This window comes from Mustela putorius, unplaced genomic scaffold, assembly GCF_011764305.1.
Source record: "Mustela putorius furo isolate JIRA1106 unplaced genomic scaffold, ASM1176430v1.1 tig00000275_pilon_pilon_pilon, whole genome shotgun sequence".
In the NCBI taxonomy this organism is placed as follows: domain Eukaryota; kingdom Metazoa; phylum Chordata; class Mammalia; order Carnivora; family Mustelidae; genus Mustela; species Mustela putorius.
This window is the reverse complement of record NW_025421341.1, coordinates 11,581,137-11,604,776: the sequence shown is the minus strand read 5'-3', so window position 1 is coordinate 11,604,776 and position 23,640 is coordinate 11,581,137. Positions and strand designations below refer to the sequence as shown.

At 41.7% G+C, this 23,640-nt stretch overlaps 3 protein-coding genes and 2 non-coding genes across 13 annotated transcripts in view; 2 read left to right on the top strand and 3 right to left on the bottom strand.

Moving 5' to 3' along the window:
• The window catches only part of CMKLR2 (chemerin chemokine-like receptor 2), a 45,903-nt gene extending 40,328 nt beyond the window's left edge, over positions 1–5,575 (top strand). For all 5 annotated transcript variants that reach the window (XM_004764231.3, XM_004764230.3, XM_013062335.2 and 2 more), the window contains one exon: positions 3,313–5,575. In XM_004764231.3, coding sequence (XP_004764288.2) covers positions 3,341–4,408 — 1,068 coding nt within the window. In that variant the 5' untranslated portion in view covers positions 3,313–3,340 and the 3' untranslated portion in view covers positions 4,409–5,575. The remainder of the gene's footprint in view (positions 1–3,312) is intronic.
• An 8,055-nt stretch (positions 5,576–13,630) lies between these two features.
• Positions 13,631–16,331, bottom strand: EEF1B2 (eukaryotic translation elongation factor 1 beta 2). The gene is made up of 6 exons (XM_004764229.3): positions 16,112–16,331; positions 15,569–15,691; positions 14,805–14,931; positions 14,463–14,529; positions 13,940–14,065; positions 13,631–13,832 (listed from the first exon to the last, which is right to left on the bottom strand). The coding sequence occupies exons 1-6, from the start codon at positions 16,189–16,191 to the stop codon at positions 13,678–13,680; spliced, it is 678 nt and encodes a 225-aa protein (XP_004764286.1). The 5' UTR covers positions 16,192–16,331; the 3' UTR covers positions 13,631–13,677.
• LOC123391723 lies at positions 14,180–14,313 on the bottom strand. The gene has a single exon (XR_006606417.1). It is a non-coding gene; the product is annotated as a small nucleolar RNA SNORA41 (small nucleolar RNA).
• LOC123391722 lies at positions 14,612–14,690 on the bottom strand. Its single transcript, XR_006606416.1, has one exon. It is a non-coding gene; the product is annotated as a small nucleolar RNA SNORD51 (small nucleolar RNA).
• Positions 16,332–16,708: 377 nt separating the features above from the next.
• Positions 16,709–23,640, top strand: part of NDUFS1 (NADH:ubiquinone oxidoreductase core subunit S1) — a 30,392-nt gene continuing 23,460 nt past the window's right edge. The window contains exons 1-5 of one of the 5 annotated variants that reach the window (XM_045078641.1): positions 16,723–16,862; positions 18,472–18,541; positions 20,057–20,124; positions 20,846–20,937; positions 22,942–23,049. In XM_045078641.1, coding sequence (XP_044934576.1) covers positions 18,495–18,541; positions 20,057–20,124; positions 20,846–20,937; positions 22,942–23,049 — 315 coding nt within the window. In that variant the 5' untranslated portion in view covers positions 16,723–16,862; positions 18,472–18,494. Of the gene's footprint in view, positions 16,863–16,919; positions 16,941–18,471; positions 18,542–20,056; positions 20,125–20,845; positions 20,938–22,941; positions 23,050–23,640 lie in introns of those variants that run through there. The other 4 variants (XM_045078642.1, XM_013062315.2, XM_013062316.2 and 1 more) reach the window with 4 other exon arrangements.

Below are 23,640 nucleotides of genomic sequence, written 5' to 3'. Positions count from 1 at the left end.
AAATAAATAAATAAATAAAATCTTAAAAAAAAAAAAAAGGTCATAGGCATGAGGAGGGATGGGTGTCCCAGGTTACAGGCAGAAAACAGAGACATGGAGTTAGACACTGGCCTAGACAAAAACTTGATGTTGAGGATGGTCAGCCACCAGAAGCAGTGGACAGGGTAAGGTCCCAGACCTGCACGCAAAGGGCAGCAAGAAGGGAGCCAATTCTTGGTTGGTGGAGTAGGATACACGAAGGAAAAGACTCCGTGTCAAGAAAAAAAGCCAAGATCCTGGGGATAGAATTGTGAGTCAAGGTCAGAGAGATTCTAGCAATGACGGTGACTTAAGTAAGGGTGAACTCACCAACTCTCCTCTTACGTTTGGTTCTGAACAGGATTTGTAGCTGAACCGATCATTTAATCGGCCCATGTTAAGCGTCTGTGATATGTTAAGACTGTACTAGGCACCATGGGGATCAGAGATGACAGGCATCGTTCTCAAGGAGTTAAGAATTTGGTAGGGCAGGGGCGCCTGGGTGGCTCAGTGGGTTAAGCCGCTGCCTTCGGCTCAGGTCATGATCTCAGAGTCCTGGGATCGAGTCCCGCATCGGGCTCTCTGCTCGGCAGGGAGCCTGCTTCCCTCTCTCTCTCTGCCTGCCTCTCCATCTACTTGTGATTTCTCTCTGTCAAATAAATAAATAAAATTAAAAAAAAAAAAAAGAATTTGGTAGGGCAGGGGCGCATGGGTGGCTCAGTGGGTTAAGCCTTTGCCTTCGGCTCAGCTCATGGTCTCAGGGTCCTGGGATCGAGCCCCACATCAAAAGAAAGAATTTGGTAGGGCAGAAATCAAAGATAAAACAATGACAATTTAGTGCATCGAGTACAATAAGAATACAGTGTCATCCAAAATCATAGTAACTAAGAGTCCGAGCTCTGGGTCCAGTAGATTTGAGTTCATATCCTGACTCTCCAGTTAAAGGTTGTGTGATCCTGCGCAAGTCACGAAGTTTCCTCAAACTTCAGTATCCTTTCTTGTAAGTGGGAATAATAGTACTACTTACCTTCTTTATAAGATTCTCATGAGGATCAAATCAGATAATTGATCAAATCAAATTATATAGGTGCCTGGCACCTAGATAATTCCCAATAACATTGACTTTTTAAAAGATAATAATAGTGATTATTAGTATAATTATCCAGGCAAAGATAATGTCAGAAAATGTTTCCAGGAAAAGGTGGCATTTAAGCTGAATATTGAAAAACAAAGAGAATGTGGCTGGGCCTGGATTTGGGAAGAGGCTAATGAATTGCTTTTATTTTTTAATTATGCCCTGCCAGGTTCCTCAAACACTTTGAGGTAGGATGATGAATTCAGTGTTAGTAGAATTGAATGTGAGATGTCTCTGAGCAACACTACATGTTTTGACCTTTTAATTTTACCCCTACTATAATCTCGTTTTTTAAAAAAGATTTTACTTATTTATTTGAGAGAGAGAGAGAGAAAGCAAGAGAGAGCATGGGAGCAGGGAGTTCCATGCACTCGGGTTCAATCCCAGGACCCTGGGATCATGATCTGAGCTGAAGGCAGAAGCTTAACGGACTGAGCCACCCAGGCTTCCTTATAATCCCATATCTTGTATGTTTGCCCCATTAATTATTACAGCTCCATGAAATGAATATAACTATTAATCTTCTTTCTTCTAGATTTTGAATACTAACAAACAGAAACAATACGAAATAAAATTGATGTAATTAAAATTGTACCCAGCGGGAGGGGGGCAGGCAGGGAGAGGATGGTGGGGTTATGGACATTGGGGACGTTGCTGTGAAGTGTGTAAACCTGGAGATTCACAGACCTGTACCCCTGGGGCTAATGATACATTATATGTTAATTAAAAAATAAAAAATTTTTTAAAACTAAAAAAATACAAACGTACCCAGTAAACTTTTTTTTAAATTGTAAAAATGACTTTTACCTCTTCTTAACCCAGAAAATCTGGTCCTGATAGGAAGGAGAAAAAAGATCACAAAAGAAAACTTAACTTTGGGTGAAATTATAATAGATAAATTTTGGTAGGGGCAAAAAGAAACAAAACTGATTGATAAATCATACTTTTGTTGTAAATGTGGAACATAATTAATCCAAAACAAAGGAATTTCAATGAGATATTTATTTATTTATTTATTTGAGATATATATTTAAATAAAATTTAGCCGCACTCTATAGGAAATTGATACAGAAATTAAATGGTCAGAGTCGATTTTACTCCAAGGGATACCTTTCAGTTGAAAAGTCTTCCACACTAATAGAATTTTTACTAACATGTTTGCCTTCATACACATAGAATCAAAACATCTGTGGGTGCAAAACAGTGTGTCAGAACCTCCAGTGCTTGCCTGTAACATCTGGAGGTGTGGATTGAAGAAGCATTTGGGACTCTTGTCTGGCTTAGAAAGTCAGGGTATAGGGTGCCTGGGTGGCTCAGTGGGTTAAAGCCTCTGCCTTTGGCTCTGGTCATGATCCCAGCATCCTAGGATCCAACCTCGCATCGGGCTTTCTGCTCAGCAGGGAGCCTGCTTCCTCCTCTCTCTCTCTCTCTGCCTGCTTCTCTGCCTACTTGGGATCTCTGTCTGTCAAATAAATACATAAAATCTTTAAAAAAAAAAGAAAAGAAAAGAAAAAGAAAGTCAGGGTATAACTAAGGGCTTTGAAGTCATCACCACATAAGTATTCATTCAGAATACAAGTATTCTGTATCTTCCATAAAATAATAATGCAGAGTCAGAACCTAATCTATGCCTTCTGAATGTTAGATTCCTTTTTTTTTTTAAGATTTTATTTATTTGTTTGGCAGACAGAGATCACAAGTAGGCAGAGAGGCAGGCAGAGAGAGAGGAGGAAGCAGGCTCCCTGCTGAGCAGAGAGCCCAATTCGGGGCTCGATTCAGGACCCTGAGATCATGACCTGAGCCGAAGGCAGAGGCTTTAACCCATTGAGCCATCCAGGTGGCCCTGAATGTTAGATTCTCTCTAGTCAGGCCTACAAGCCTTATGGATAGAGGAATTGCACCTGTAGAGTCAATCATTTTAATTTAGCACTTACTGAATACTTTGCAAAAATGAGTTCTCACAGCTTTGAGAGTAACCAAAGCAAAACTGAAGTACCCCCAAGATTTGAATATCTAGAATATAATCACAGACCTTACCAACAATTATACTATTTCCATTCAGTTCATCAAATGAAATATTTCTATCCTAATGTTCCTTGTTCACCGAGCATTTCCTCTTTTAAGAATTGTTTTCTTTCTTTTTAAATTTGCTTCTATAGATATCCTCATTCTCCACTTGACAAGGTCATGGAAGATCTAGAGGAAACATTATTGGAAGAATTCGAGAACTACTCCTATAACCAGGAATATTACTCCTCAGAGTCCGATTTGGAGGAGGAAGCCCACCTGGGAGTTGCTCATTGGGTCTCACTGGTATTATACTGTTTAGCATTTATTCTGGGCATTCCAGGAAATGCCACTGTCATTTGGTTCACAGGATTCAAGTGGAAGAAGACAGTCACCACTCTCTGGTTCCTCAACCTGGCTATCGCAGATTTCATTTTTCTTCTCTTCCTACCTCTGTACATCTCCTATGTGGTCATGAATTTCCACTGGCCCTTCGGCATCTGGTTGTGCAAAGCCAATTCCTTCATTGCCCAGCTGAACATGTTTGCTAGTGTTTTTTTCCTAACGGTGATCAGCGTGGACCGTTACATCCACTTGATCCATCCTGTCGTATCCCATCGGCACCGAACCCTAAGGAACTCCCTGATTGTTGTTGTTTCCATTTGGTTTTTGGCTTCTCTAATGGGTGGTCCTGCCCTCTACTTTCGGGACACTCTGGAGTTCAATAACCACACTCTTTGCTATAACAATTTCCATGAGCATGATCCTGACCTTACTTTGATGAGGCATCATGTTTTGACCTGGGTGAAATTTATTGTCGGGTACCTCTTCCCCTTGCTAGCAATGAGCATTTGCTACTTGTGTCTCATCTTCAAGGTGAAGAAGCGAAGCATCCTGGTCTCCAGTAAGCATTTCTGGACTATCCTAGCTGTGGTCCTGGCCTTTTTGATTTGCTGGACTCCTTATCACCTGTTTAACATTTGGGAGCTCACAATCCACCACAGTAGCTATTTCCACCAGGTGCTTCAGGCCGGCATCCCCCTCTCCACTGGCTTGGCATTCCTCAACAGCTGCTTGAACCCTATCCTTTATGTCCTCATTAGTAAGAAGTTCCAAACTCGCTTTCGGGCCTCAGTTGCTGAGATCCTAAAGCACACGCTGTGGGAGGTCAGCTGTTCCGGCACAGTGAGCGAACAGCTCAGGAACTCTGAGACCAAGAACTTGTGTCTGCTGGAAACAGCTCAGTGAGTTATCTGTAGAAGGCTTTTGCAGGGGGCCTGACACATGCTTTCAGATTATTTGGTTCCCAGGTATGGTAATAACCATCTCTTTTTGTTAAGCGGTTTGGTGGTTTTACATTTTTGTGTGGGTATGAAATGTAGGAAAGATCTTCATTTTTTTCCCCTGCAAATTAAATTATCTGTCATTCTTGCTAATTATACTGCAGTGGATTAGTCACCACTGTTGATGCAATATCAGCTATTATTTTTTTAATCTTCATGACTCTGAAGTCCTAGATCTTAATGTTAAATAGATGATTAATTCATTTCAGAAATGTTAACATATGTGCTTAAGTTCATTTTTATTTTGCACCGGTAACCTATGAGACATATTTTTGAAGTGCGACATGTACTTAATTTCTTTATTTCATGAAATCTATGTACATACATTTATAAATTAAACTAATAGTTGATTACAGTAGTTTAAAACGTTGTAAACCCTTCATGCTTAGTGAAGTGTCCCAAAATCTAGTCACTTAAAATGACAATTTATTGTCCTAACATCTCACAGTTCTGAGTCAGAAACTCAAGGCACAGAAGGGAGGTTCACCTCTCTCAGCCTCACAAGGTATGCAGCATGGGCTCGATTGGGATGTCCCAAATGACCGAGTTTTGGAACAGCTTGTCTCCTCTGCCCTACTGTCCCTTCTCTTCGTTGTCTTCACATGGCTCTTCCAGTATGGTAGCTCGGGGTAGCCAGACTTCTAACATGGCAGGTTAGGGCTCTAAGAGACTAAAGTGGGCATTTCTAGCCCTCTTAAAGCCTACACCCATCCCTGACACGGTATCACATCACTGTACTCTTTGGTCAAAGTAGTCCTCGTCCAGCTCAGGGTCAAGGGGAGGCCACGTAGACCCCACCTGCCAATGGGGATATGTTCCTATACCTAATCCCTCATGAAATCATTATAAATATCAAGATTCTTGGAAAATTCTGGGTAGGTGCAAGTATGTATCAGATGGCTGTAAACATAAAACACTGGCATCTAGATGGTGGATAGGCAAGCCCAATCTCAGAATGTTTTCAGAAAAAGAAAGCAAGTATGACATTGATATATTTCTACCTTCCATTCCTCTAACTGTGCACATGTAGACACCAGTACAAGAACAATAAAGTATGCCTTTAAGTCAGTAACCTCTTCAATTTTAAAAAGCATTTAATTTTCTGTAATGTCTTACTTTTATTTTGAAAGTTGGGAGGGGAGCCATGTTATTTATTGAATCCGTATCCTTTTTAAATTTCATCTCTCAGCTTCTGGAAATGCCAATCTTCGATCGCTTACTGGCTAGGTTCTTTACTAGTAGTCCATAGCAACAATCAGATCTGGTTTTAGAAATTATTCCTCAAAAATGCGTGGCATCGCTCGGCATGTCCCAAACTTTGCTCATCCCTGAATTTCATGGCTTCTGCCACACCCAGTATGGAGGGAAGGCAAGAGAGAAGGGCTCATTGCGTGTGTCTGTCCCTCCTTGACCAGGGTTTAAGAAATTCCACTCTGGGTTCCCCGTCACCCTCGAGGGATAGGCCCTGATTTCCCAGGATCGGGAGGATGGAAGACAAAAAGAGTATCTTGGGCTCATCCTGAGTTTGAGCAGATGGACAGATTCTCAGGGCTTTGGGGAAAGAGGAAGGCTGAGGACGCAGGCAGGGGATTAAGCAACCAAGGGCAGAAGGAAATGATGGAGCAGGTGGTGTTACCACCTAGGAAGCAAGAGATTACCGAAGGCCTATGAAAATATTTGAGATCTTAAAAATATATTGTTGGGGGACGCCTGGGTGGCTCAGTTGGTTGGACGACTGCCTTCGGCTCAGGTCAAGATCCCGGGGTTCCGAGATCGAGTCCCGCATCAGGCTCCCAGCTCTACAGGGAGTCTGCTTCTCTCTCTGACCTTCTCCTCACTCACGCTCTCTCTCACTGTCTCTCTCTCAAATAAATAAATAAAAATCTTAAAAAAAAAATATTGTTGGGTCTAGAATACAAAAAGGGAAACTTGAAAAGTCAAAATTAATAAATACTTAATCACATGTCTATAAAATACGTCTTTATGTCAATGAGTCAAATGAAATATTTCTTAGTTATATAAAAGCTTATACTTAATATGGACATTCAATATGTTTCAGTGTTTGATATGAGGAGTGAAGCTTCCAAAAATTTTTTTTTTAATTTAATTTTATTTTTTCAGTGTTCTAAGACAAAAAGAAAATGTTTTAAGGAAGGTCTACAAAGGTCTTTAAAAAAAATAATCTTATTTATTTCTTTGACAGAGAGAGAGCACAAGCAGGGGGAGAGGCAGGCAGAGGGAGAAGCAACTCCTTGCTGAGCAGAGAGCCCAACATGGGGCTCGATCCCAGGCCCCTGCTATGACCTGAGCCGAATTCAGACGCTTAACTGACTGAGCCACCCAAGGTCTACAAATCTTAAAGAAACTCTGGATTCATTTGAGAATCTAAGGAAGGTTATGAGTCCTTTCCTTAGAAACTTTTTTTTTTTTTTTTAATCAGTCTCCGCCCAAACTTGAAGCTTAAACTCACAACCTCAAGATCAAGACTCAAATCACATGCGACTGCCAGGCACCCCTCCCCTCCCTAGAAACGTACTTTTAAATAAAATGTCAGAGAGATCTTAGACCCTGGGCTAAAGACAAGTTTTAGTGGCTTTTAAAATAGCTGATAGTAGGGGGGCGCCTGGATGGCTCAGTCTGCCTCTGGCTCAAGTTATGATCCCAGAGTCCTGCTCAGTGGGAGGCCCACTTGTCCCTCTCCCACTCCCCCTGCTTGTGTTCCCTCTCTTGCTGTCTCTCTCTTAAATAAACAAAGATCTTTAAAAAAAAAAAAATAGCTGATAGTGGGGATGTCACAGAAATCTGTTAGTGGAAAGTTGCAGCCAGTACAAGTACTCCCCAGCAGGGACGGGAGTTAATGTTTTATTCTCAGTTTGAGGGAAGATCCCAAGAGTAGCATTGGGTCCAGGACTGGGGACTCCGAGGCTCCTCCCCCGACAGTTGGTTAGTGGGGCTTTCCAGGGGTCTCCTGAAGAAGAGCGGGATGAACGACTAAATAACAGGACCAAGAGGACCGAGGCTGGTAGAGCAGACAGCACTGGAGCAATTAGGGAAGGAGTGAGGGAACTCAGTGCCCAGTGGGCAGAAAAGTGAAGAACCCCAGGCTCCCAGGGACTGGGGAGCAGACTCGAGGAGACAAACCTGCCTCTTGAATGGAAAACAGCTCTTTGAAGGGGGCAAGTCCCAAGGCCTCCAGAGGCAGGAGATCTGGATTTGAACTAAGGCTCCCGCACATCCTGGGTCTGTGTCCTTGGCTAAATTAATTCAGATTTCTAGACCCCGTCTGCAAAATGGGGATAACAATAGTGGTACGTGCTACACAGGGCTGTTGTGGAAATTAAAGGAGATGGCAGCAAAAGCATTTCGAGGGGTACTTGGCTCTAGAAACAACTTGACCAACCCTGGCTGGTATTAATCAGTGAAATTCTTGGCATCTTCCAACCTACTAATTGCTTACTAAATGTCAGCTCCTTTCCTCCTGTATCAACATAGGAAGAATAAGGGAGCTACACAGAAAAGCTTAAAACAAGATAGTTTATAAGTATGTATAAAAGACTATGTGCCTAGAGCTGTGAAGCAGAGTGAAAGCTTTCTCAGAAGATGTATTTGAAGTGCATCTTGAAGAATGGCCCCCATTTTCACAAGTGCAGGTGAGAAAAGAGGCTTTTTAGGTAGGTGACCCAGGAAGGGCAAACGTATGAAAGGAAAACAGGCTATGATCAGAAAAAATTGTTTAGAAATATAGTCCCAGGGGTGCCTGGGTGGCTCAGTGGGTTAAAGCCTCTGCCTTTGGCCCAGGTCATGATTTCAGGGTCCTGGGTTCGAGCCCCACATCAGGCTGTCTGCTCAGCAGGGAGCCTGCTTCCTCCTCTTTCTGCCTGCCTTTCTGCCTACTTGTGATCTCTGCCAAATAAATATATAAATAAATAAATCGTAAAAAAAAAAAAAAAAAAGAAAAGAAAAAAGAAAAACAGTCCTATTTCCTTGGGACAGAATGAGGGTAGAAGATGCACAAGTTGGTGCCCAGCTTGAATAGTACTCCGTAGTTCCTCAATATTCTTACATATGGGCAGTTCTCTCGGGGGACGAATTTAAGAAGTCCATGAACATTTTCTTTTGATTTTTAATATACTGAAAGCTAGGCAGGCCAATGGCATTCCAAACAACAGATGTTCATTTGGGTCATTTCTTAAATGCATCTGTTACCATCGATACAGTGTGTGTAATGAGAAAATGTTTTTATCAGTTTTAATTCCATTTTAAATTTACCCGTATGTGACTTTATCTTCTCACGTTCCCTAATTGAGGGTATGAAGCAAGGGTTACACTGATAAAATAGGATTAAATTGTCTAAAAGCGGGGATGAAGAACTTCTTTCATTCTATTGGCAACATCATTACCTGGCCAAGGGCCCGGGTTTCATTTCTCTCTCTCTAGGTGAATAATTGGGCAAATCATCTTTCAGAGTTCAGTTTCCTTACCCAAATGGGATAACAGTGTCAGCTTTGCTTATCTCATAGCTTATGTTGGTGTCCAAAAGCGAGGGATGCCTGGGTGGCTCAGTCAGCTAATCGGCTGCCTTCAGCTCAGTCATGATCCCAGAGTCCTAGGATCGAGTCCCACATCTGGATCCTTACTCAGCAGGGAGCCTGCTTCTCCCTCTGCCTCTGCCTGCCTGTGCTCACTCTCTGACAAACAAATAAATTAAAAAAAAATCTTTTTTAAAAAATGGACAATGTGTATGAGGCATGTATTTTTGTATTTTTTTACTTTTTTAGTCTAAGGACGATAACTGCCTAATTGGATTTGTTCGGGGGGCGGAGTGGGAGGGGCCACACAGAGATCCCAAAACATGAATGCAACTCCTATTGTATTTGTCTTTGCCCATTAGCTTATTTTTTTATAATAGGGAAAAACTCCAGCACTTTCTAACGTTGTTCTAGTCCGTCACTTTTTAATTATATTGTTTATAAGGTATTTCATTGAGTATATGTGCCATAATTTAGCCATTTCCGTTCATGTTCGGACTGTAACAATCCTTTTAGTCCCATGCTTTCATCCATAACACCTCCAGGTCAGAGCTGTCGGCCTGTGTCATTTTCTGGCTCAGAAACCTACAAGGCTCCCCACCCTGCAGCGCGCGCGCGCGCACACACACACACACACACACACACACACACACTGCCCTTGAAGGAACCAGCCTGGATGTGCAACCTGGCCCCACCCCATCTAATCCCAAACAGACACTGCAAAATCCAGCCCAATTGATCTAGTCGCCTCGTAAATATCGCTTTGTCTATTCTTATTCCTGCCTTTTATCCCCTCTTGGAATACTTTTTTCTTTTCTTTCCTTTCTTTCTTTTCTTCTTTTTTTTCTTTTAACAAATTACCAGTCAAGGTCCACCCAGCTCAAGTCCCAACTTCTCCAAAAAATTTTTCTTCAATTCTAGCCTTCCCAAACCTTCTGAACTTTTGGATTACTTGCTTAATCACAAAATGACTAATTTTTAACAATTTTATGTGTGTTCAAGCCACCTCCCTATTGTAATTTTCTTAACTCTTCTTTTGTATTTTTATAGCTTCTAATATGGTGATACTGAATGAATCATGTTTAATTCCCACACTGTTCTCACCCTTGTGTGAGGGATGCTAAATAATGAAAAATAAGTACAGTCTGAGTTACTGTAATCATTTATGGGCATACCAAAAAAAAAAAAGAAAAAGAAAAAGAAAAAACCTGGCCTCTTTTATCTTTTGTTAATACTCCAAAGTCAGAAGCAAACCAAAAAATCTCTCTTTCTCCATATCTACTCATGCCTTCTGAGCCCATCGGTTCAAAAACAGGTTATTTGGGATACAGGCTCACAAGCAAATGTGAGCATTGTTTATAACAGCTGAAAACTGAAAGCAATCTAAAGCTCCAATAGACTGGTTAAATAAGATATGAGACAATGGATTATGTAACTGTTAGAATACGAGAAAGCTTTATAAGTACTGCCATGGAATATTCAAGATATAATTTCCAAGACATCCTAGTCTATTTTTAAGGACAAAGTAAAAGGTGCAGAACAGTTTGAATTGTATGCTACAATTACTTCATGCATGTGCTCACACTAGGTCTGGAAATTGCTGAGAACCTGTTGATAATGGTTGCTTTTATGGAGCTAAACGGGAAGCCTGAGCAAGGGGGAAGAGGGGCGGGGAAGACACAGAGACTTCACTGTATAACCTCTCGTTTTGTACAATGTTACTGTTTTATCAATTTTTTAAATATAAAATGAAAATACACCACTAAATATATCTAGAGGAGGCTGTAGAATCAAGATTTTTAAAGTCATGTGCTTCATTTATCATTTTAAGATTTATAAGACAGCTGTGGTTTGAAATGACCATTCTAAATTTTTTAGCTCCTTTTACTTTGAACCACATTTTTAATCAACAGTTTTTATCATTTTTGTTAATATTTCCAGCTATCTGGTGCTCAATCCCTTTAACATGTCGATCATTGTGAGTAATTTGGGGCTGCTATTCACTAGTTGCTACATCTCGATCTTTCCATGGCAACATTTCCAGAACCCCGCTGCTCTGTTCTACAGAAAATGAAGTGCTGCCCTCTGCCGGCTTTCATGACGCTGACAACTGGAAAATTTCTTACGTTGGAAATACTGCTTAATTAAGATGATCATAGTTATAAGTACATACATACACCAATTAAATAAGTTTTATCTCAGATTTAAACAATTTCCCACATTTAAGGTACTCTCCCATATAAACAAAGTCAGATTGAGAGGAAAAAAATAGTACTGTCTGGTTTGGCTAGGAAAATTCTGACTTCAAACAAATCATTTGATCTCTTTGGTCTACAGATTAGAAACCACAAAATAAGACTTTTAGAAGTCAGTAATTCCTGGAGCGCCTGGATGGCTAAGCTGGTTAAGCATTTGACTCTTGATTTCAGCTCAGGCCTTGATCTCAGGGTCTTGAGTTCAAGATTTTTGTTGGGCTCCACACTTTGGTGTGGACCTACTCAAAAAAACAAAAAGCTGGCTTTGCCTACTTACCTGCAGCAAACCCATTATTGAAGTCTCTTCACCAATAGGTTCTGATATCCAAATCCAAGTAAAATGTCCCACTCAGTCCCCACCTCCACACCCTAGCCAGGTTTATGAACCATAGCCTGGGAACCAACTACCTTATAACCTTTCCATGACACAGTGCTACTCAAAAATCGCATTCCCCAAAACACAAACCAAGCTCTCTCCATCAGGGCACCTGGGTGGCTCAGTTGGTTAGCATCTGCCTTCTGCTCAGGTCATCTCAGGGTTCTGGGACTGAACCCCAAGTGGGGCTCCCAGCTTAGTAGGAAGTCTACTTTCCCCTCTGCCCCTCCCCCTTACTTGTGATTTTTTTTTTCTTTTTCCCAGGTTTTATTTGCGAGAAGCCCACAAGCAGTGTGAGGGCCACCAAGAGATGCACACTCCCCATTGAGCAGCGAGCCTGATGCAGGGGCTCCATCCCAGGGCCTCCTCCCAAACCATTAAGTCCTGAGCTGAAGGCAGAGGCCCAACTGAGCCACCCAGAAGCCCCAATGGTTTTATCAAATTTGGGGAATCCTTTCTGTGACCTAACTTCCCTCCTCTGGGTTAGGTGTCCTTTAGTAAGATTGCACACCCCATTTCATAGATTGCTTTCAAGATGGATGTTTTTTTAAGAAAAAAAATTTTTTTTTAAGATTTTATTTGACAGAGAGAGATCACAAGTAGACAGAGGCAGGCAGAGAAAGAGGGAAGCAGGCTCCACGCTGAGCAGAGAGCCTGATGCAGGACTCGACCTGAGCTGAAGGCAGCGGCTTAACCCACTGAGCCACCCAGACAACCCTAAGAAAAAATTTTTTTAAAAATATTTTGAGGGACGCCTGGGTGGCTCAGTTGGTTAAGCAGCTGCCTTCGGCTCAGGTCATGATCCCAGCGTCCTGGGATCGAGTCCCACATCGGGCTCCTTGCTCCACAGGGAGCCTGCTTCTCCGTCTGACTCTGCCTTCCACTCTGTCTGCCTGTGCTCGCTCTCGCTCTCTCTCTGACAAATAAATAAAATCTTTAAAAAAAAAAAAAATTAAAAAAATAAATAAATAAAAATATTTTGAGACAGCAGGAGAGGGAACACAAGCAGGGGTAATGGGAGATGGATGCAGGGCTAGATCCCAGGACCCCAGGATCCCAAAGGGGACCAAAGGCAGACGCTTAACCACTGAGCCACCCATAGGACCCTCTAGTGGGATTTTCATGTGATTTTTCATCCTGGAGTAACCCCCAACTTGGAAGACCATAGGTGACAACAAATTACTTCATTAGCCATTGGTCAATCTCAACACTCAACTCCCTTTTTTTCCAGTGTTTCATGAACTAGTCCAGTAAATAAAGGACATTCACTGTGTCCAGTTATCTTAAGCACTTTACATGTATTGACCCATTTCTCATCAAGGTACTCTGAACATTTCCATTGCAGAAAACCAGTCCAGGTATTACCTTGTTACTCCTTGCTAAAAGCCCAAGGTCTGAACCATTATAAATCTACAGGGCTAAAAATCTAGTTGAAAATTCTTAATCCAAAATTTCCGGAAGCGGAGCTTATCTGATTTCTTTTGAAAACAAAGCAAATATGGGGGGGGGGTGCTGAGTGGCTCAGCTGCTTAAGTGTCTGCCTTTGGCTCAGGTCATGATCCCAGGGTCCTGGGATGGAGCCCCACATCGGGCTCCCTGCTCAGCTGGAAGCCTGCTTCTTCCTCTCCCACTGCCCCCGGTTTGTGTTTCCTCTCTTGCTGTGTCTCTGCCGAGAAAAATCTTAAAAAAAAAAAAGCAAATACGAAACTTGAAATGCTGTGGTACAAGTGGTATGTATCCTTGTGCATTGGGTACAGAAACTATACTGAGTCTATTTCCATGAATCTGTTTATAAAATCTACTCAACACCTACCTGTATTCATAGTTATTTGTGATAAATATTTTCCTTTGTTGGGATAAATATCTAACAATGCTGACACCCAAATTTATTTTTATGGATTGTACTGTCCACTGAATTTCTTCCCTCAAAATGGAAACCACCCTATGTAAGAGTCTAGAGCCAACAGTTGTCTTTTAAGCTTTTATTTAAGGGCAATGATCTACGATGTAGTTTTTAGATCTTATTAAAAGCAGCCACGTCCATGGACTGCACATAGTCCTCAAACGCAGTGATCCGCTCCTCCAGCATATCTGTTCCAACTTTATCATCTTCCACTACACACTGTATTTGAAGTTTTTTAATTCCATATCCCACTGGAACTAGTTTAGCTGAAAAGAACAAGAAAAGTCTTAGTTAGCACAGTCCTACTGATTGACAAACATTGTTAAGTGGCAACTTTCAGATGCCACTTTCAAAAAGCAAAAATTGAACTCACAAGAGCCCCAGACCAAGCCATCTGCCTGAATGCTCCGGACACACTCCTCTAGTTTTGCCATATCCGTCTCATCATCCCAGGGTTTCACATCTAGTAGTATGGAAGACTTGGCAACAAGTGCAGGTTCTAAGGAAAGGAACAGCCAGCATTATCCAGACACTGCTAAACTAACACCTGTAAAATCTTAATCTGTTTCCTAATGGATCATTTTCTCAGCCAAACAGAACTACAGAATACATCTTGTGTTTGTTACTCACATGCCCACTTTCTGTTGTGCTAAGAAAGAGGTGTTTTAATTGTATAACAGTTTCTGTCCCACAGAGGAATGCCACAACTGCTACCGGAAGAACAGCTGCAGACCAGTAGCTGTGGAAGTTTTAGGAAGAACCACCTATACAGGTTTTTAAATACGGACCTCGTCAACAAATGCAGAGGCAATTACTTTAGAAATCAAACTTCAAAAAAGATCACTCACATTATTCTGAAATAAAGTTAAAGCAGCACAAATTATAAAATGACCTACTTTTGGCTTTCTTTGACTCATACTGTGCAAGGCGTTCCTCTCTTAGCCTCTTTGCTTCCTCGCTTTCCTATAAAAAAAAAAAATTAAGTACATTTCACAAAGTTGGTTGTGCCTCAGCTTATAGCTAGTGGAACCATCACAACAAAGACCAGCTTCATCAGAAAAAAGCAAATCCATCAGGGGCTCAGCCGAAAGATGGTGATTTGATTTTATTCATCATGTAACCAGTGAGAACTTAAAAAGTCAGGTAATAAAGTGGTGAAACCAGAATTCAAATCCAGGCAATTTCACCACAGAGCCTATGATTAAGCTCACTGATACACATATTAATTTGAGCCATACCTCCTCATCATCAGATCCAAAGAGATCAATGTCATCATCATCTTTACTATCTGTAGCTCCACTTCCTGTGGTGTCTTCCACATTGGCAGGGCCATACTTGCCCAAAGCTTTCTTCACTCCTGGAAGGCTTGAAAAAAAAAATTTAAGTTCAACCACCGCTAGGTCAGTATGCTCTTTTTTGAACAGCACATGAGAATGTGTTTCCATCACTCTTTACCAACAGATCCCTTTTGTACTAAGAATTTACCCTTAAATACTCCCAGGCAAATATTTTTCACGTTTAACTCCTCACCCAACAAGCATGAGGAGCACGTGAGACGTTACATTGGATACTCACTATGATTTACTCTTTCTGTATGAATATTTCTTTTTGAGATTTCATTAAGTATGCTCAGCTCCATTCTTAGTGAACGGGAGTCCACTTCCCCAAACTTCCACCCTTGCTGGCAGTTTCAGAAGAATGGCCAAGGACTGAGTGGAAGAGCCACCCTCTCACCCCAGAGGTGGGCCCCCCAGGTCAGGGTCCAGGCACACTGTCAGGGCACTGTGGGGAAAAGTTGAACTGCTGCTGTCCATGTGCTACCTGTTCTGTGAAAAAATGGGAGGTCTTCAGTCTCTCGGCCTTCTCAAGTCCCAAGGATAATTAAGCTCACAATATCCCAAACAAAACTAACGTAGCCTGGGTCCAATGCTGTCATGTGAAAACCCTGCGCTTAAGCGGAGAAAACGTTCTCTTCTCCAGATAAAGACAAAGGTGATTTTACCTGGCCTTTTCCTTCTCGTAAGACTTGATGTGATTATACCAACGGAGGGCATGATACAAGTCGGCAGGCGGGGGGCCGGAGACTGCTTCGAATACTGCCACGTCTGCTTGTGACGGCACATACCTGCCGAGGAGACCGAAATGGCACACGCCTTTAAGAGGACATCCACCACCACCAGCAAATAAATGACGAACGGCACCTCTGTCCAACTAGTTACTGCGAAATGGCCCATTTGGTACTGGGAAGCCTAAGCTGCTGTACTTACTTTTTTAAAAATAAGCTCAAGATCAGGGACCATGCATTTGGTGTTCCGCCCCACCCTGGGGATCCCCGCCACTTCGTGGACCTCAAAGTTTGCAGCATCTCACGAAGACCTACAGGCTTGCTTCCACACCCCGAGCGCTCGCGGGATAACCTGGGGGCATCACGTCCGGGGAAGGCAAGCACGTTTAACTCCTCGCCGCTCGCAGCCCGGCCGCCTTGCCCCCAGCGGCGGCAGAGGCCGCGCCACGTGGCCCGACCCCATCCCGGGCCCGTCCTCACCCCTCGATGTAGCTCTTGTCCGCGAGGTAGTCGTTGAGCACCTGGAGGCCGGCGGGGCTTTTCAGGTCTCCAAAACCCATGGCGTCGGCTGGTCCTAGGAACCGGGCGGCAACGAAAGAAAAGAGAAGAGGAGGGAGCCGCGGACCAGCGCTATGAGGAAGAAAAAAAAAGGGCCGCAAAAGGCCGGAAAAAGCCTTATATAGAGACGGAGGCGTTTCCCGCTGCCGCACCGGGTCGAAGGTTAAAGGTCAAAGTACGTTAAGAGCCTCATTCCTCCACGAAAAATTCGGGGGCTCTGAACTGAACGGCCCACCGATTGTCTGCGGGCCTCTTTGTGTTTGCAAATAAACTAATAAAAGGGATATTTCTTAAGTTAGTACCTCCGCGGCTCCGGAACACTACAGGAACCGCCCCTCGAAGCGCCGGAGATGACCGAAGACGCTCGGCCTCAGGCGCATAGCTACTTCCGGCGGAACTGCGGTTCCAAACTGTCTCCCCGCCCTCCGCCCCCGCTCGCTCTAGGCGGCTCGCCCTCCGCCCCGCCCCCTGTGCGGGCGACGGAAATTGCCGAACTCTTGCTGAACGGAAATTGTCGAATCCGGGGTTTCTAGTCCCTCCTGGCTTGCCGTTCTCCAGGCCCGGCGGGCGAGCTGAGCCGAGGCCGCCATATTGAGTAAGCAATCTGGCCTTTGAGGGGGCTGTTGCGGTACAGACAATTCTGTGGAGCGGCTTCGGCGGCTCCGAGGAGAAGGTGAGGCAGTGAATAGCGTGAGAAGACTGACATTCCTCTTGCCATAGGAGTTGATTTCTTGACGAGACTTTAGCCCAGGTGACTTATTCTACTCTTGTCCTTGACTGGACATCACGTCCCACCCCGCCTCTCCCGGAAGCCCCTAGGGCCGGCAGGTGAGGGCTGTTGGCCGTGGTCTCCGGTTTCTTGGAGCGGAAACCAAGTGGAGAACCTGGAGGCCCTGGGAGCGCTGGACCGGTGGCAGGCTTGTGGGTGACCTTCATTCTGCAGGGGAAATGCAGGACATTCCCCTTTGTGGAGCGGAGGCCGTTTTGTTCCCTGGGAGAGGACGTATGTCAAGTGACTTAGGCCTAAAGACTGAGCATTTCCCCCCAAGTTAGGATGTCCTTGGTACAGTACACTGTTTGGCCCCTATTGCCTTAGCAACCATCCACACCTCTCTGTTGTTGTTTTGTTTTTTCCATTGAGTGCATTGGGCAGGATTTTTTATTCTTTTCCCTGGTGGGGAAACTGAAGAAATTGATGTTTAAGAAGTTTGCCCAAGGTCGCACTGCTAATGACCTAGCTACGTTGTTTAGCTATGTTGGGATCTAATGGGGATCCATTAGATGGGATCCGTAGGTGGGACACGGCTCTGCTCCAGAACGATTTGAGGACATTGCAAATGTAGCTTGAACTGTTCCTGATGAATAAACACCCAAGTTGTTTCCTTGGAGAGTGTTCTTTTTTCCACCGAATTGCATGTGCATCGTTAAGCAGGGTGTTACAGGGCTGTCAGAGCACCTGCCCTTTTTAATTCCAGGGAAGTGGAAGTTTGAACTTCTATTATAAACGAGAAATGAGGCCACGAAGAAGAATGAAATGGGTGATATGACTGGGGAGTAGTTAGGAAATTTTAAGATAGGCTGAGCAAGGAAAGCCTCCCTGAGGAATGTCTGTTAATCCCAAATTTCAAGGGCAAGAAGTCAGAAAGATCTGAAGGAAAAGCATTTCGGTCTGAGGCCACAGCCTGTGGGGAGAGGGGAGAAGCTGTGGGGACAGTGTGGAAGCTGGGAGACCTGTAGGTGGGCTATCGTAATAGTCCAGGATAGATGATGGTAGCATACAGTAGAGTGGTATACCTTGGAGGGAGAGAAGTGCATGGATGCAGGATGTACGGTGGGGAATGTGGAATAGTACGGTTCTCACACTAAAAAGTGTCCCTTCTGGTTTTAGAACTGTTTGGTCATTAACATTTTCCCATTTAAAGATGACTATTTCCATTCCTTTGTGATAGATAAATATGTGTAAAGTACGAATTGAAATTTTGTATAGCTGTCTTCTGTTGGAGCTATGGACTCTTCCCTTTGATGCTGGATTTTCAAGAGACAGCCTAGTTCTGGTTGATTTCCTAGCTAAAGTGGACAATACTTTTAGATTGTATTGGAGACAAAATAATAGAAATTGTTTACATTGTTGTATGAAATATTGATTGTTGATTTTCAGTCTGTCATTGCACTGATTCAGCAAATTCAGATTTATCTTTATATCATCAATAGAATTTAGTAAGACAGATGCTACTCATTTTGGAACTTGGCGATAAGATTGTTTGGTGGTTATTTTTTTCAAGGGCTAGGTCTTCAGAAAAGGGAAATGACCAAATTACACCATTTTTCTTCAAGGAGCTTACAGTTCAGTAGGTACTAAAATTGACGACCAACTTGTAATTTAGTAGGTGGAATACTAAAGCTGTATACACAGTGTGTGCTGATGGTACAGGGGTAGTACAAAGGAAGAGGGTTTTTATTTTATTTTATTTTATTTTGGGGGGGGGAGAGGATTTTGAAACTGCTAGTACTGTCTGAACTGAATTTAGATTTAATTGACATGTATTGAACTACTACTACTAATGCATAGCCTAGGAAGTATTCTTTTCTTCCTTATCAATAGATAGAGAAGCAGAAACTCAATTTACCAAAAATCACTCACTTGTGGTTAATAGACTTCATGTCTGCAAATTTAGAATCACAAGTTCTGAATTAATGAAAGTTATGAATTAACTAAAGTCTGATTTAATGACATTTTCTGTTATACCTCTTCTGTAATAGGTAACTGAAACTTCATACTTAAATCTTAGGTGTATGGACTGTCTTCCACTTTCTGCCTTTGAAAGTCATTATGTTGAGACATTCTGATCCCATAATTTCCTTTTTTTAGACTTTCTAAGTGAAAAATTATAATTCAGATGCTTAGTCCATTTGATCGAGTGAATAGACAAAAAGCTCAGTGCTTAGATCTTATGACCAAGTGAATGGATAAAAACTCTAAAAGTTCAGATAGCTTTTCTCTTTGCTTGTGTATATCTTTAATTGGTGTTATTTATGTAATTCACTGCCATTTCTTTTAGTAATTTAGCAAATGTTTATTATAGGAGACTGTCCTGTGCATTGTAGGATGTTTAACAGAACCCTGGCCTCTACCGAGTAGAGGCCAGTAGCTTTCCCCCAGTTGTGACAGCAGTGTCCAAATGTTGACACGTGTTCCATGGGAAGCAAAACTGTCCCTGGTCGAAAACCACTGTTTTAGAGCTGACTATGTACCAGCCTTGGAAATAGGCCCTAAAGATGGAAAAATTTAAGCAGTTCATAATTCGGTGAGGGTAGAACAGACATATAATTGCAAATCCGCAAGATAAATGTACTAAGCACAGAAAATGGCACTCCAGATGCTTAAAAGGCTTGAACTTGTGAGCCAGCTCAGAATCTCAGGAGCATTTAGGAGATCACTGCATAGCACATAGAAAGTTAGAGTGAGTATTGGCAGGAAACGAAGGCAGGAAGGTAGACGTCATTTTACAGAGTATTAATGCTAAGTTCACTGTTGTTCTTTGAGTTTATTTTACTCCATAGTGTTTTATATTTGGTCATCTGTTGATAGTTAGAAACAACACAGAACTGCCCTTTACATAGATTTTTACACTAGCCACTCCTTCTTAGCTCTTTGGGATTGTACTTGGGCAATTGATTGTACTCAGTTATCTCCTGAGACTGGGTATTCTCATCTCTAGAATTTGAGGGGAAAAATCAGGGCTCATGAATGTTCAATGTAATAATGTTTGTGAAGTGTTTAAAACCTATGAACTATTACCAAAAAGTTTGTGATTAGGGTTTTATTTTTTCCTATGATAATATAACTCTTCTTTGTTTTATTCTTAGCAATATGTTAAGGATACCTCTAAGAAGGGCCTTAGTAGGCCTTTCTAATAAGTCTTCCAAAGGATGTGGTGAGTATTTTTTTTTTTTTTGCACTTGTGGGTACTAGCCTTTTATCTCTGTAAATTCATTGGTTTATGGAATGTTTCTTGAAAGACCCTAAACTGTAATTTAAGAAAAATAGAAATAAATGATCCTAGTCGAATAAAATGATTTTAAGATTTATTTATATATTTTAGAGAGAAAGAGCACACAAGCAGGGTGAGGGGCAAAGGGAAAGAATTTGAAGTAGACTCCCCACTGAGCAGGAAGCCTGACACAGGGGTCGATCTCACAATCCTGAGATCATGACCTGAGCTAAAATCCAAGAGTAGGCCACTTAACTGACTAAGCCACCCAGGCACCCCTAGAGTAATTTTTAAAATACAACTAAATAGTTTATAGAAGGTGTCATGAAATAGAAAGTAGTAGGAACTGCCTATCAGTGCCAGAATGGAAAAATCAGTTATGCTGCTTTTGAAAAATGGTATTTCCATGAACATATTTTTAGTGGTATTAAGTTTCAAGTTAAACTACCACTAAAAGTGGATAGCCATATTCTAGCTGGTATTCAGGATTGGAAAAGCTTTTGTCTAATTCTTTATTTCATAGGTTTGCATCTAGAGAAGTAGAGGGGAATAGTATAAAATGAGGAAAATATTTAGGCTTGTAGGTTAGAGTTAATCCACTATCCTTTGCTATAATAAATTTAACTGTTAATTTATTTCTCATCTCAATATTTTTCATGGTCAGTTCGAACAACTGCCACAGCAGCAAGCAACTTAATTGAAGTATTTGTTGATGGTCAGTCTGTTATGGTGGAACCAGGAACTACCGTCCTCCAAGTAGGTATATGTTCTAATTCTTTATTTTTGCATATGTTCTGGTTTTTAAGGACTGTCAATTTGCTCCCTTTATACCATTTATCTACTTCTAAAAATTTTAAGATTCCTTGATAAATGCTCATAAAAGAACTATAGATAGTAAAATTATATGAAAATAAATTGGATTTAAAATCTTGGCATTTCAAAGTGAGCTATCATTTATCTGTTTCTGACTTTCTTAGTATAGTAAATTGTTTGACTTCTGTTTTCCAAGTAAATACCTACTAGAAATTTGAAGTTACCAAATATAAATTATAAATTAATATGGGTAAGTTTGGGAAAAAGGTAATCTTTGTTGTGAACCTGCTTGATGCTTTTCACTTCATGTAACTTATCAATTTTTAGTAATATTTCCAAGAATGTGTCCTATAAAGCAGGTAAATGAAAGGTAGTCTGTTCTTGAATTTATGCCTGGAATATGTAATTTTTCCAGATTCCTTCAGAACTAACAGAGTTGGTCATGGAGAAGTGATGCTTCATTCCATCTGCGAGTTATCGAAAGCTGAAATGCTCTTTATTCATGTTAGCAGTCATTTCTAGTCTATCTGCCAAGCACAGACATGCGGTGGAGAGTATTTTTGCCAGGTACAGGAGGTGATAGAAAGAGATGTTAGGGGTATCTCAGATGATCCCTGAGGAGATTTTAAAGGCTAAGTAAGTGTTTATATTTGGACAAAAGCTTCAAATGGTTGGTATTGTTGGGACAGAAGGTATATGTAGAAGATAACAGGATCTCATATTACTCTGATAGAGAGGTCCAGTCATGAAAGAAGATATGTGTCATGCTGCAGAGCTTAGAGTTTGACCTGTCAGCGGTTTGCATGGCAGTTAAGCAGTGTGACAGTGACTATAGAGGATGCTGGTTTGGAGAATAACAGGACTAGTGTGAGAGACAAAGGAAGAAGTATGTTGCATTAGTAGAGCAGAAAATGAAAGGCCTAAAATAGATAGTAGCAATGGGAATGAAAGTAAGAGGATAGATTCAGGGAGAGTAAGATACAGGCCTTTGGGAACAGTGAAGAGCAGGGAAATTTTTGTAGTTTCTGGCTTTGTTAGCTTATTTGGGGATGTATCATAGGAGACAGAAATAGGTTGAATTTTAGCTATCTATAGAGCATACACATGTGCATGCCTATTTAAGTCTAAAGCTTAGAGGAGTGGTGGACTCCAGGGCTACACGTGAGGGTTTAGATAGAATCATCATCTGGAATGTGGGCTCATATAAAGGTTGGGACCAGATCTTGCTTGTTACTTCCTATACCCTCTGTATCTAGCACACAGGAAGACTCAGTGCATTTTTGCTAAGTAGTTGAAACATTGGCATTTGAGGAAACTGCTTTAAGGTAAGGGCTGAAGATGGAAGAACTAACTCCAGGGGAAATTTGAATAGGTTTGTAGGCCTTAAGAGGAAAGAGTGATAACTAGGAGAGCTGGGCTAATCCCCCTTAGTAGGTAAATGGGAACTGAGGAGAGTGTCAATGACAGTGGGAGTATGAGTCCTAGGGAGGGAATATGGAGCCAATATAGAAGCAGATCATAGCCAACTAGACAGTGTGAGTTGAAGTCTAATCCAAAGGGGGAGACCCAAGCAAAGAAGAAATCCCAGTATGAAACCACTGGGACAGAGTTTGAAGGAGTGTCTTTGTAGTCAGCAGTTCAGAATGGAAAGGGGGAGTCAAACCTTCAGCACAGTCTGAGACGTTGGTTCATTTCGTTTCTTCCACATAAGGTATAGGTATGCTGAGGATTCTTAAGCAGCTCAAGAGTAGATAGGGGTAGTAATCAAGAACAAAGAAGGAGGGAAATCTGTTCAGGATTGGAGTAAGAATGAAGGAAGGTATAGATATTTATAGATAGGTGTAATAAGGTAGGTGGGGATGACTTTTTTCTTCTTCTGTGTTTTAGGCAAGAAAGGGATGAGGTTAGGTTGTCCTAATACAAAAAAATGTTTACTTTGTCTTCTAGGCTTGTGAGAAGGTTGGCATGCAGATCCCTCGGTTCTGTTATCATGAAAGATTGTCTGTTGCTGGAAACTGCAGGATGTGCCTGGTTGAAATTGAGAAAGCTCCTAAGGTACTTGATACCTAAAATTCCACACCATGCTGTAGAAGGTAGAAAACTTTAAATCTTGCAGCAAACTTTATTTAGAATCATTACTGTAGTGGAGAAACCTAGCCCTGTTTAATTGTTTCTAGAAATTTATTTTTTTGTGTGCAGTTAAGTCTGTTCATTTCAAAACTGGAAAAGCATTGATGAAAGTGCTTTATAAATGCAAGCACTATATAAATGTAATAGATTTGGAAATTAAAGGTGACTTCTTACACCTAACAGTATTTCCACGTGATAAGACACACAGCTAGGATGCGGAATTGCCAAGCATCATGTTGAAAGCTCTTCTGCTGTTCCATTTTCACTAGAGGAGGATTGTAATGAAGAGGTTCACTTTCAGTTTAATTCATTTTTCCTCATATAGTTTTAATTCAGTAGTGCATGCTAATCAAGACAGTTATTTGATGTTCTGTTTCAGAGTCTAAAGTTGCTTTAACTATGAGAATAGAATTTAGAAGTATGATATCTTATTTTTTTCTAAGAGAAAGAGTCAGGTTATCATATTGTGAATATGAAAACTGGAAAATTATGTCTTAAAAAATACTGTACTTTGTT

Coding starts and splice junctions, on each gene's coding strand:
- EEF1B2 (XM_004764229.3), bottom strand. CDS start 16,191: ATGGGTTTTGGAGACCTGAAAAGCCCCGCCGGCCTCCAGGTGCTCAAC. Junction 15,692..16,111: donor GACAAGAGCTACATCGAGGG/GTGAGGACGGGC, acceptor TCTCCTCGGCAG/GTATGTGCCGTCACAAGCAG. Junction 13,833..13,939: donor TGGCTTGGTCTGGGGCTCTT/GTGAGTTCAATT, acceptor TGTTCTTTTCAG/CTAAACTAGTTCCAGTGGGA.